General features: G+C 30.7%; 1 protein-coding gene across 6 annotated transcripts in view; it reads left to right on the plus strand.

Moving 5' to 3' along the window:
• The window catches only part of Spock3 (SPARC (osteonectin), cwcv and kazal like domains proteoglycan 3), a 417,403-nt gene extending 407,234 nt beyond the window's left edge, over positions 1–10,169 (plus strand). For all 6 annotated transcript variants that reach the window (XM_027926978.2, XM_027926980.2, XM_027926981.2 and 3 more), the window contains 4 exons: positions 3,678–3,899; positions 5,818–5,880; positions 8,264–8,401; positions 10,000–10,169. In XM_027926978.2, coding sequence (XP_027782779.2) covers positions 3,678–3,899; positions 5,818–5,880; positions 8,264–8,401; positions 10,000–10,169 — 593 coding nt within the window. The remainder of the gene's footprint in view (positions 1–3,677; positions 3,900–5,817; positions 5,881–8,263; positions 8,402–9,999) is intronic.
• The last annotated feature ends 1,941 nt before the right edge of the window (positions 10,170–12,110 follow it).

Consider the following 12,110-nt stretch of genomic DNA (forward strand, 5'->3'; position numbering starts at 1 on the left):
TAAAAGATTGTCAAATTTATTACATTGTTTTCAATAAAATGAGTACCTGACTTTCAAAATATGATCATCTAGAACATTCAGAATGTTTTTAAACATGATTTGGAACCTACTACAAAGTGAAAAAATACCAGCTCCTAAAAATACCATAGTGAATAAGCTAAGAAAAGGCATCTAAGTAGAAAAAATGAAACAAAATTTTACATTACGTTTTTTTTCATGTTTATTCAGTTTGCTAAAACCTAAGAGTTTTTCTTGTAAAATTTTCACCAGTGCTATCATGAGTAGTTCAGAGACTCCATGAATGTTTAGATAATGGGTGTTTTGGAAGCATCAAGAGGTGATAGCTAAAATCAAGGGGAAACTTATAAATAAAGGCAAATAAAGTAACTCAAAAACCATAATTATCTTTGATTATTTAATGTACAAATGAACCTACCCACCACAGCTATCCTTGAACCATGTGCTAATCAATAAAAGGGCAATAAATTTTATGATGTTGTTCTGACATATTAATGAACGTTATTTTCAACATATCACAGGAAGGAATAATATGTGTAACATTATATTTTTCCACTTTCTGTTTTTGTAATCTGCTTCAATTATACACTTAATGTGTTTATTTTTAAAAACTAATAGTGAAAATATGTGAAGAGTATTAGCATCTGTTCTCTATCTGATGCCTCCATCACAAGGTAAAAATTGTTAGCAGCTTGAGGTACATGGTTTTCTCATCTACCTCATTTTCATACAAACATATATACTCAATAAACATAGTTTTAATGTAGACACATTTTAGCATAATGAAATAATACTATATATAGAATGTGAGAGCCCGATTATTATTACTATTTTAATCTTATAACAGCACATTGTTTTGCAAGTATTTTTTGATTGCATCTTTTCTATTTTTACTTTAGAGTACGTTCTTTAGTATTCCTTAAGAAAGCCTCTCTCAAAAAATACTGAACTTTTTATCTTTCCAACGTACATACTTTCCTGTGTTTAGAATATATTACTATGAGATCAGATTCTGGCATCAAATTTTGTTCTACTACAGAATTAAAATACCATCTTTGCAATTATTTAATTCAAGCTTATTTTGGGCTGGATTTTCTTTTTACTTTCTACATATATTTGTTTTTATTTCCATTGTTGATTTTTAATGTCATTTTGTTATGTTTCCATATTATACTTTGTGTGATTTCAGTTCTCCTGAGTAAGATGTATAATATGATCAGAATGTGTCTCATGTGAACCTGAAAATAACTTGTATTCTGTTATTATTTGTTTGAATATTCAATGTAAATTATGTAAAGATTTCTCATAACTGATCATGTTGTTTAGATCTTCTATAACCCTAATGTGTTAGGATCATTTGTTCTATTTATAGGTCATAAAAGATTGTTGCAATCTCCATTTATAATTGGGGTTTGTCCATTCCTCCATTTAGGCCTATTATATTTTTTTCCTCAGGAATTTTTGGTGTTCATTTTACATATATGACACATTCAGAATAATTATGTCTTTTAATTGAACTCTGTTATCATGTGATGTTTCTTTTTATAATGGTAACATTCCTTATTCCATATTCAGATTTATTATTAATATGTTCAGTCTGGCTTTCTTTTCATTAGTGCTTCATGATGCATTTTTTACAGCTTTTAATTTCAATATAGTATGTCTTTTTATTTGCCTTGAGGAAAACATACCTAAGTCTTCTTGTATTTTTATCCAAGCTGATATTCCTTGACTTTTAATTAATATGTTTAAAGCACTTGCATTTGGTTAGTTATCGACATGGTTTAATTGCAATCTACATTTTGTTCAGTTCTTTACTATTTTTTAACTCTTTTTTGCAATTATTCTCCTCTTACAATGCCTTATGTTAGAATCAATTAACTATTTTCATGACTTCATTTGGTCTGCATTTTAGTTGGTTATTTTTATGACTTTTTAAATGTTTTTGATGGTTCCCCTATGATTTACAACATATAAATTTAATGTGTCACTCACAACATTCAAATCATGTTTTTTGTTCTTTTATCTATAATACAAGGACTTCCAACTTTAATTTCTCCCATTTTTTAAAATATTTCATTTTTTAGTTGTAGATGGACAATATCTCTATTTTATTTTTATGTGGTGCTGAGGATCGCACCCAGGGCTTCACACATGCTAGGCAAGCGCTCTACTAGTGAGCCCGGCCCTCTCCCATGTTTTGTACTATTTTTTCTACATCATTTTCCCCTTCCCTTCTCCTACTGGTATTTAATTGCATCTCTATCACACTCTTCTATGATGATCCATAGCTCTTGTATGTTCTCTTAACTTCTCCCCCTCCTCTTTCTCTTCCTTCCACAGAGGTCTTACCTCTCTGCTAATGATAGAATTATTTAATGGTCTAAACTGAGGATATTCTCCTGAATCCTTCCCAGGAACAACATTTTCCCAGGGTGCTGAAGATCCTTATCCATATTTTTAGAGTTAGCCAATATTTGACTCTCCTCTGGAATTTAAGTCTTTGTTCCATGAGGGACACAGGGATGATGGATGTAGGTGAGGCTCCACACCTTTCCTCCAGCAAATGCTTCTTCTCAGGTGACTTCCTTGGGTCTCTTTTCCTGCTCTGTCTACCTTGAAAACGTTTTCTGGTGTCTGTGGAATAGTGTCAGTCAAATGGAATCAATCCCTCTTCTTTTTGTGGCTTGCAAAGTTGAGTTCCTATCATGATAACTCACTCTCAGTCTTCAGACGTTCCTTTAAAAATTCAATTTGATTTGTTTTAATAGCTGATGTGCCATCTGCTGTCTGTTAGGGTAAGCAAGGGCTCTCATCCCATCTCCTTTGGGAGGCACTTATACTTTTATTTTTAGAATCTGTTTTTTTTTAAGGGCTCAAAATACTGATATTATATCTGATGCTATTTAGGACAGACACCTTAGTGACACCTCTGGCTTATCCAGGTTAACCCATCTTTGGTACCACATAGCTGAATTTTGTCATTTCTCTATGCTCACTCCCTACTCCCCAGTAGGCAGTGCACCCTACTGCCCCCCCCCCGTAACACATTTGTAATTAATTGTAATAATTGCCTCTTGAGGGAAGCAGAAAACAGAGTAATTGTGTAATAGTTCATGATGCTTATTCTTTGGTCAACAGTTTTAACTGAAGTACCACAATCATCATAATTCTAGCAAGATACAGGTAGCATTGTTAAAGTTTTAATCATTTTATGTTTATAATGTTTGTGTGAAAATAGTATTTTAATTTCTTTGAATGGAAATAAATTTCATTTCTTTATAATAATAGTGTTATTCATATGTATATACATATATACATACATAAATATATAGATTAAAACATTTATCACAATAAACTTTATTCAGAAAAAGCTTGAACAGTAAAATGTAAATAATGTTTAATTACAGTACTAACTGCCATTGAATGAATGATTAAGTAGTACCAGATGCTTTCTGGTTAATTAATTCTCACAATACTCCTCATGTTACTCTCTGAACTTTACTGTGAAACAAATTTCTCAAGATGAAATGTAAAGCCCTACCTCTCTGACTATCCCGTAGGTACCATTCACTAATTATCTGTTTTGTTGATGTGTTTTGCTTTTGGGTGATGAGATCTTCCATATTTAGCTAACCATTTTCTTTCTTTGCATTTAGGATTTGATACCAGTATTTTGCCCATTTGCAAGGATTCACTTGGCTGGATGTTTAACAGACTCGATACAAACTATGACCTACTGCTGGACCAGTCAGAGCTGGGGAGCATTTACCTTGATAAGAACGAACAGTGCACCAAGGCATTTTTCAATTCTTGTGACACATACAAGGACAGTTTGATATCAAACAATGAATGGTGCTACTGCTTCCAGAGACAGCAAGGTAAAAGATGAGACACCTGTACATGCAAATAATAGACCTCCATTTCAAATTTTATGTAATGTTTCATGATGAAAGAAGTAACCATACTCTATGCCTCATTCATTTCACTAGATTTTTTTTGTAATGTGTGTGTTTATAAAAAAGAACCATAAGCAGCATGTTGAGCAAAGTAGCTCTGCTAAAAATGCAAACATGCTAAGTGAGATGAAAAATGGTAATTAATATTTTATATTAATGTACTTCATTATAGTTTCCATTATGAACCACCAAGAAGCACACAGAGATATGAGAACATAGATATTAAAAGTAATCATTAAAATTAATTTGCTATCTGCTTTGCCCATGGTGTAAAATAAATGGGTTTTTTATCACTGTACTGTGGAGTTTTAATGTTCTATTTTGTGATCATATTAAATGAGCTGAATGAACCACAGCATTTACCATAAAGTTATTTTTACTCATTTTTATTTTGAAATGACTAAGTCTTTCAACCTTTACAAAATAGTTCAGCCTTTCAAAAATTCACTAGCAAAGAAAGTGCTTCAATACTCTGGTAAAAATTAAGCAAGATGAAAAATTGAAATGCTGCTAATTCCTTATGTACCCTTCTTTATTAGGAATGCAAACCAAATGTAAATTTGGAAACATGTTACAGAATCAAAGGAATTAGCAATTTGTACCAAGTGCATACAGAGAAATAGATCTAAAGTTCACATCACAATGAAGTTTTGGGAAACTTAGAAGATAATGCTATGTATAATTCTGATGCTAATTTAAAAACCTTGAAAAAAGTTTAATGTGATACACCTGTTCTTGCAATGCTTTTTAAGATTTTTGAAAGCTAAGAGAATGAACAAGCTACTTTAAATTATGTCAATGATTATCATATTCCATGTAGAAATATGAAAACATTTTATAGGGATTTCTCTATCTAAATTACTTTTCACTATTTAGTGATAGTTTTATAAGTAGAGATCAAATGATTATCCTTAAATTGCTAATCAGGATTAGCTGAGTAGTGTAGCTTAACTGTTTATAAACCATTTTAAAGCAAAGTTTAAAGAATGGATTTACTGTGTTAAAATTTTAATTGCATGCATACATAAACACATGTCAACTTTACTGCATATATGCTCTCTAGGTCATTAAACACTCCTAAAAATCTAGGCAAGCTTCAGTGGCACATACCTGTGTGTGAGTGTGTGTGTATGTGTGACTACTGTACACATTATACATTATGTTGTGACTATTTAGAATTTTCTATTTCTCTACAAATATCCTCTTTGAAATTATTGAGTTTGAAAAATGGACAAATGAGGAATTCCAAATTTATTTAAATGTTTTGTTTATTTTTAAAATCATGGCTTATCAGAAATTATGGTGTATTGTGTCCTCTTTCTAAATTTTACATATATTTGGAGCATCTGGGTGACAATAGAAAGACCAAGGTACATTATTAACATTACACAATATTAGAATTTATGAGTTTCTCTGACACATCTTAAAAGAAGTATCAACTTTTCCATAGATTATAATGCTAAATTATTTCTCTATATCTTAGCAACTATTTTAAATGAGGGAAATTTCATCAATCGGTTAGAATTTCATTGCCAAGTAAGTTGACGCTTTAATAGTATATGATGGGAAATATTTTCATCATATAATTATTTTGCTGTTTTCTTTTGTCATCCAATTCATTCATTCTATGAAAAAACAAGATGATGGGAGAGTGATAACTCTCATCCTGGACACACATTCTATATGAACGTTTATCTGTATAAGTAAGGAATATAACACAACCAATATGTAATGTGTCTTCTAAAAGCATGTAAAGACTAAGTGAAGATTGATATCAAAGAAGTTACCCATTCTCTGTTTGACTAAAATCCTAAAGGTGACATTTTTAATGTCATTACAGACCCACCTTGCCAGACGGAGCTCAGCAATATTCAGAAGCGACAAGGGATAAAGAAACTCCTAGGTGAGTCATAGCTCATTCTTCTGAAGGCTTTATTGCTTACATAAATAACCCCAGGGAAACAGCAACATGAAATCAATATTAATCCAACAAAGATAGACTGCACTAAATTTCAGCAACAAAATTTATGAACTTTTTGAAAGCCATTAAACTTACTTTTATTACCTCACCTATTGAAAGATATTATGTCTGTTTTATTACCCTAATATAATGTTCATTTTGAAAGTTATTAAGTAAAAAGAGATTTAAACAATAATAAAGTTAAAACGTCAGCAGAAACTTCTAATTCTGTGGTTAATAATGTAAGAATTGATGGGTATACAGATAGATAAATATAGATATACACACAGAGAGAATATATAAAGCAAATATTTTAAGGATGGGGTGAAAAATGCTGAGTGCCTCAGAGAAGTTTGACTGTATTCTTTAGTGTTTTCATGAGTATTTTTGGCTATGTTACTTTTAGCAATGGAATGTATGTGTGGATGAATGGATAGGTAAACAGGTAGTTAGACAGATAGACCAACATATAAATAGATAATTGCAAATTTTACCACGAGCCCCGAACTATTTGAATGTTTGGTAATCAAGACACCATCAAACCATTAACTTTGATTATTGTATGTTTCTTTAAGCTTAAACATTTTAAATAAAGTCTTCTTAGAATAATGCTAAATTCTTAAAAATTTACAAAATTAGTACATAGTTTCCAGAAATCCTTTACCCAACTTTTCCTAAAGATAACTTCTTGCATACACCAAATAATCAGAGCACATTTGTAAAAATCTAAGAAATTAATATTTCTATAATCCTGGCAGCTATAAGGGTCAGGTTTTACTTGGATTACACCAGTTTTGTCACAGGTTTTCTTTTTGCATTTTGGTATATAAAGCAGGACAAAACTCAGGCAATGTGTCTTTTAAGTATGCTAATATATTTGTCTACTTAGTAGCATGTAACTTCATGATGACTCTGGATCTAATTAATCTGTTTTACATTTTGATGAGCTATCTTTGTAATTATAATATATAAATGTGTGTGTGTGTACGTTATATATATATATATATATATATATATATATATAACTAGCATATTTCTGTTATTAGTGTTCTCTCTCACTTTCAAAGTGAACTGGCATAAAATACATAAGAGTTTATGTCAAAAAAATGCTGGTTTAAAGTAGTAAATATTGGAAATTTTATTTTCTTATTTTTTGTGGCCTTAGATCCATTGAAAATGTTTCAAAGTTTTCCTTATTGGAGATACTCCATCTGCTTCACTGGAAGATTAGTAGTTCAAATGAATTGTAATTTATAAGTTTAAATCAACCACCTATTTATCATATCAAAATTGTAAAACTCATTGAGGGGGAAAAATTATGATCTAATATGGTATAAGAATAAATGGTTTTCATATTCTAACTATATATTTAGGTTTTTTAAAAAAAATTAAAATGATGTTTCCATCACAGGAAAAAAAAAAGTTCAGGAAAAAAAGAAACGTTTCTAATTTTCTAGAACTCACATTCTAATATTTAAGTATTTAGTGAGGAATGTGACCATACTTATAAATTACTAACTAAACATTTATCTTTAGGAATATACCATATACTGTGCTATATGTTATACAAATAGAAATAAATATCTCTTTCTGACCATTCCCACTAAACTGTGTTCTACAAGACTGAGTTTAAGAGATGCTTATACAACAATGAAAGTCAAGAGAACCAAAACATTTCCAAACAGAGGATATGGCAGTGTAGTTTTGAATGTATCCAGTGATAATCTACACACATGCACACACACATGAGATGGAAGATATGTCATCTCCTCCAGTTTAGGAGAAGACTTCATATTGATGGCATATTTAAGTTGAGTCTTAAAATGAAACAATGAAGAAAAGGGATTCCAGTTGATATTAAAAGGCAGTGTGTAAAAAAGGTGAAACAGCATTAAATTGAGTGGTAATAGCTACGTGGAATGAAAAGATCTTGAAAAATATGAATGAAAACTTTGGAGAATGAAAATAGAAAGTTGTTAGTGATGAGATGATATAGGGTCTTGTACACCATATAAGTGCTCCCAATGATTGAATGTGAGCATAGCATCACATAGTAATGCTGTACTACACCGCTGAAAACACTACACTTTCCAAAATGAGGCATGTTTAAATGGTAGTTTACTTAAAACAGGATATGAATCCATAAGTTTTAATCAGTTCCTATGGCAATACCAGTTCCAGGACAGCAGAACACATACCTGTTTTCTTCTACAGATGTCACTAATATGTAGCCTGGAATACAGTGGCACTTCACCTGTGTATGTCTTAAGGCTTATTGGTAAAACACATGTGTGCATTTGTGGGTGACAGTGTGCATATTTCACAGGACAGTACATCCCTCTGTGTGATGAAGATGGTTACTACAAGCCAACACAATGCCACGGCAGTGTTGGGCAGTGCTGGTGTGTGGACAGATATGGAAATGAAGTCATAGGATCCAGAATAAATGGTGTTGCAGACTGTGGTAAGGAGAAAGGTTATTTTAATAATTACCAAGCACAATAGTCAATACTGAGATCCTCATTAATTTGTCTAAGCACTGAATGAAGACCTGTCCTATGCAGACAGGTTAACTGCTATTTGACATAGATTATTTAGGAAAAGATAAAGAGTAAACAATGAAAGTAATCTCATTTAATCCTTAAATTCCTCTTCTACATTAATTTATTCTGTAACATTTTTAGTAGTTGTTGGTTTTCTATCCTGTTCAATATGATTAGATTTCAGTGAGACATAGTACTCAATAGCTATCTTATTTAATTTTAACATGTGGAGAATATTTCTTTATAATATGTAAGTTAAAGTGTTAGTACTACTAATTACTTCAGTTATTTGTGTTGCCAGTGGTGGATAAAATGTCATTTTTTTGTGAATGAAAATTATATGAAGATGAATTAAAAGTGAACAAAAATTATGTTGGAATCATGGACTTGTGAGATTTCTTAGCATGCTATGATTAAGAATATGCAGGAAATGGGAAAATAGAAACATTTTCTTCATATAAGATGGAAATTTCAGTGTGTGTTGATTTCAACCAATTCATAAACATTGAATTTTATTAATTGGATTTGTTATAATTAGATACCAAAGAATTATAAGAATTAATATTCAGAAGAGGTAAAAATGAAGACACACTGGCATTTGAGAAGTTGAAAAGTGAATACATACTGAGATATAAATGAGAATTATTACCTCCAGAAAAATTATTAGCTATTTCTAAAATATTTTTTTAAAATACTTTTAATAAATATTTCTTTTGTCAAAGTAACAAATTCCCTCCAACTTAGTGGCTCAATCTACAGAAATTTGTCATCTTGCCAATCTGTCACGAGTAGATCTCGGGTCTGTCTCACTAAGCTGAACATCACAGTATCAGCAGGGTAGTGCTCTTTTTGAGACTTGAGGAAAACCAGTCTCCTTGTCTTTCCTGCCTTCTAGAAGTCACACACATTCCTTATCTCATGGAGACTTACCTCCGAATTAAAACTAACTTTGCATCTCTTTGTCCATCCTTCTGTAGTCATATCTCCTTTTGATTCCATCTGGGAAAGGTTTATTGATTTTTAAGGACCCAACTGACAGTTGGGGTCTTCATGTATAAACTGGGAAAATCTCCCCCATTTCAAGTTATAAGGACCTAATCACATTTGCAAAGTTTCCATTTAAGTTATAATTTATAGGTTCTAGGGATCATGAAGTAAATATTTGGGGGAGGGGAACAATTATTCTGCAACCACACTTATAGAAGAAATTTTAAGCACTTTAAGATTCAATATGTCATGTGAACTTCTATAAAAACCGGACTGAGATCAAAATTACTGAACTAGAAATCTTAGTATAGCATACCTCAACAATAATTTTGCTATTAGCACACAAATTTAAAAAAATGATACAGTTTAACATGTAACAGTTTATCAAATAACATTTATTTCTCATCTTCATTAAAGTGATGAGCAAATTAAAAATTTATTAATTTTCCTATTTTTCATTAGTATTTTATCTCTTGTATATATATCACCCCAATACTCAGTCAAAATAAATATAATGCTTACTTATTTTTAGCTATAGATTTTGAGATCTCTGGAGATTTTGCAAGTGGAGATTTTAATGACTGGACTGATGATGAAGAAGATGAAGATGACATCATCACTGATAAAGATGAAATTGAAGATGATGACGAAGATGAAGGGGATGATGATGATGATGGTGATGATCATGATGGATACATTTGATTAATGGCAGCTGAGGTCAATAAATTCTACATTTGTAATATTGACAAAGTGATTGCCTATGGAGAATTACCTTGTTGCCCCCAAACAAAATTATTTCAAACCTCATATATATTTTGTATAATTATTTCGAATATGGCACGAAAAGTCATAGAAATTTATGTTTAAATAAGAATTATTTACTTTAAGTTTTTGTATGTCTTAGAGAAAAAGAGAACATATATGCAGTATAGCCAGACAAAGGAAAGTGGTGGAGAGCTACTAAAATAAATTCTGAATAAGAACAAATTTTGCAAATGTTCCATAAAAAAATAACAACGAACGAGTGCTTGGGATGATGAGTGTTTTGTTTTCTGAAAGCCCAGCTTAAATTTACATCTTATAGTGACCTGATCCCCAAGGATTTTATAAAATTATGCATGATCCAGATCTTTCCAAAGTAGCATCAGGGTAACAGAGAGACCACATGGTAAAACAAAGTGACAATTGTAGAATCTTATTAAAGTGTTTATGTTAACATTTTTAATTATGAAGTTATTCTGGATATGATAGGATATTTTATAAAATGGCAAGTATGGAAAACCACAGATTCTTGAATGTTAGAAATTTAGTTGTCCTTTCTAATTTTTATTTTAAACTGAATGGCAGTCTTACACATATATATATATTTTTAATATTCTTAAGCAGCATGACTTTTAGATTTCTGTCTTTCTGACCAGCAATTTAGGATACAGAATTTAGGAAGACAAAAGGAAATATTCATTTTAACCATATTTTCACTAAAAGTTTTTCATTTGCCCCCAAGGTCAAATTTGAAATTCTTAATTCTAATTTTATGTTCTATTTTAGATAAATATTTGCATTTACTATTAGAATTATGCCATTTTTGTTCATAGTGCTGAAGCTTAGAGAACGTATTGTATGGTGCCTTGCAAAAATAGAAATAGAAAGGATTAGCATGCATACCAATGTAGGATATTAGGCAATATTTAAGCACACCTAATTAACAAATTAATACCAGTAAAGGTACTGCTGCTGGAATGAAGAAAATGGAATATGTTTCTTTCTTTTTTTCTATTGTTACATAATTACCATGTGGACTGGTTTATAATAATTGTGTGGAGTGGCATTTAAGATTTAACTGTAACAAAAATTACTTTAATTGCTATATTTAAGTTAGCATGTTAATTAATTGTGTAGACATTTTGGCACACCATCACTTTTAAGTATATCAGACCAATGGTTTTGTGCCCATAATAAAAAAGGAAAAATCCTGTTGAATATTACACATTGATATCTTTAATTTCAACAGTGGGTTAACTGTTTTCCTGGTATACTATTCATTGAAAGCAAAATTGGTGGATTCTTTCCATTTAATTTATACACTAAATAAAAACTTTAATGTTGAACTTACATAATATTTAAAGTATAATGCATTTTCTTTTCTACTGTTTATGTATAGTTTACAAATAAAGAATCTTGTAACCAAATCAACTGTTCCCTAATGATTTTTCTGGAGTATACATGGTAGCATGAAGGATCCATAATGTATTCCCTGATTTTTAAAATGAACATATCACAAATTAGCTTGGGAAGTTTTCTGTGGTTTTTGAATTTCAAAACCAGAGCTCTTGACATCTTGAATATTGTTTTTCAATGTATGCCCAAAGTGATTTTTATTGTTGGTTTGTCTTAATTTGTTACATTTGTCATATATTGAAAAGTAAATAATTTTCTTTGTTAAAGCAGTATTTTTAAACCCATTTTTTGTGATATCAAACAATATATTTAGCTACATTTCTAGCATTTTCAAGAGTGTCAGATAGCCTTGTCTCTTTTACAAATATATAGGCATAACAAAATACAACTGTGGATTGGTTGAGAAAAGATCAAAACAACAATTCTACCCACACATTTAACAAATTAATTCAAAATAACAGACAT

The sequence above is a fragment of the Marmota flaviventris genome, chromosome 3 (genome assembly GCF_047511675.1).
Source record: "Marmota flaviventris isolate mMarFla1 chromosome 3, mMarFla1.hap1, whole genome shotgun sequence".
Classification (NCBI taxonomy): Eukaryota; Metazoa; Chordata; class Mammalia; order Rodentia; family Sciuridae; genus Marmota; species Marmota flaviventris.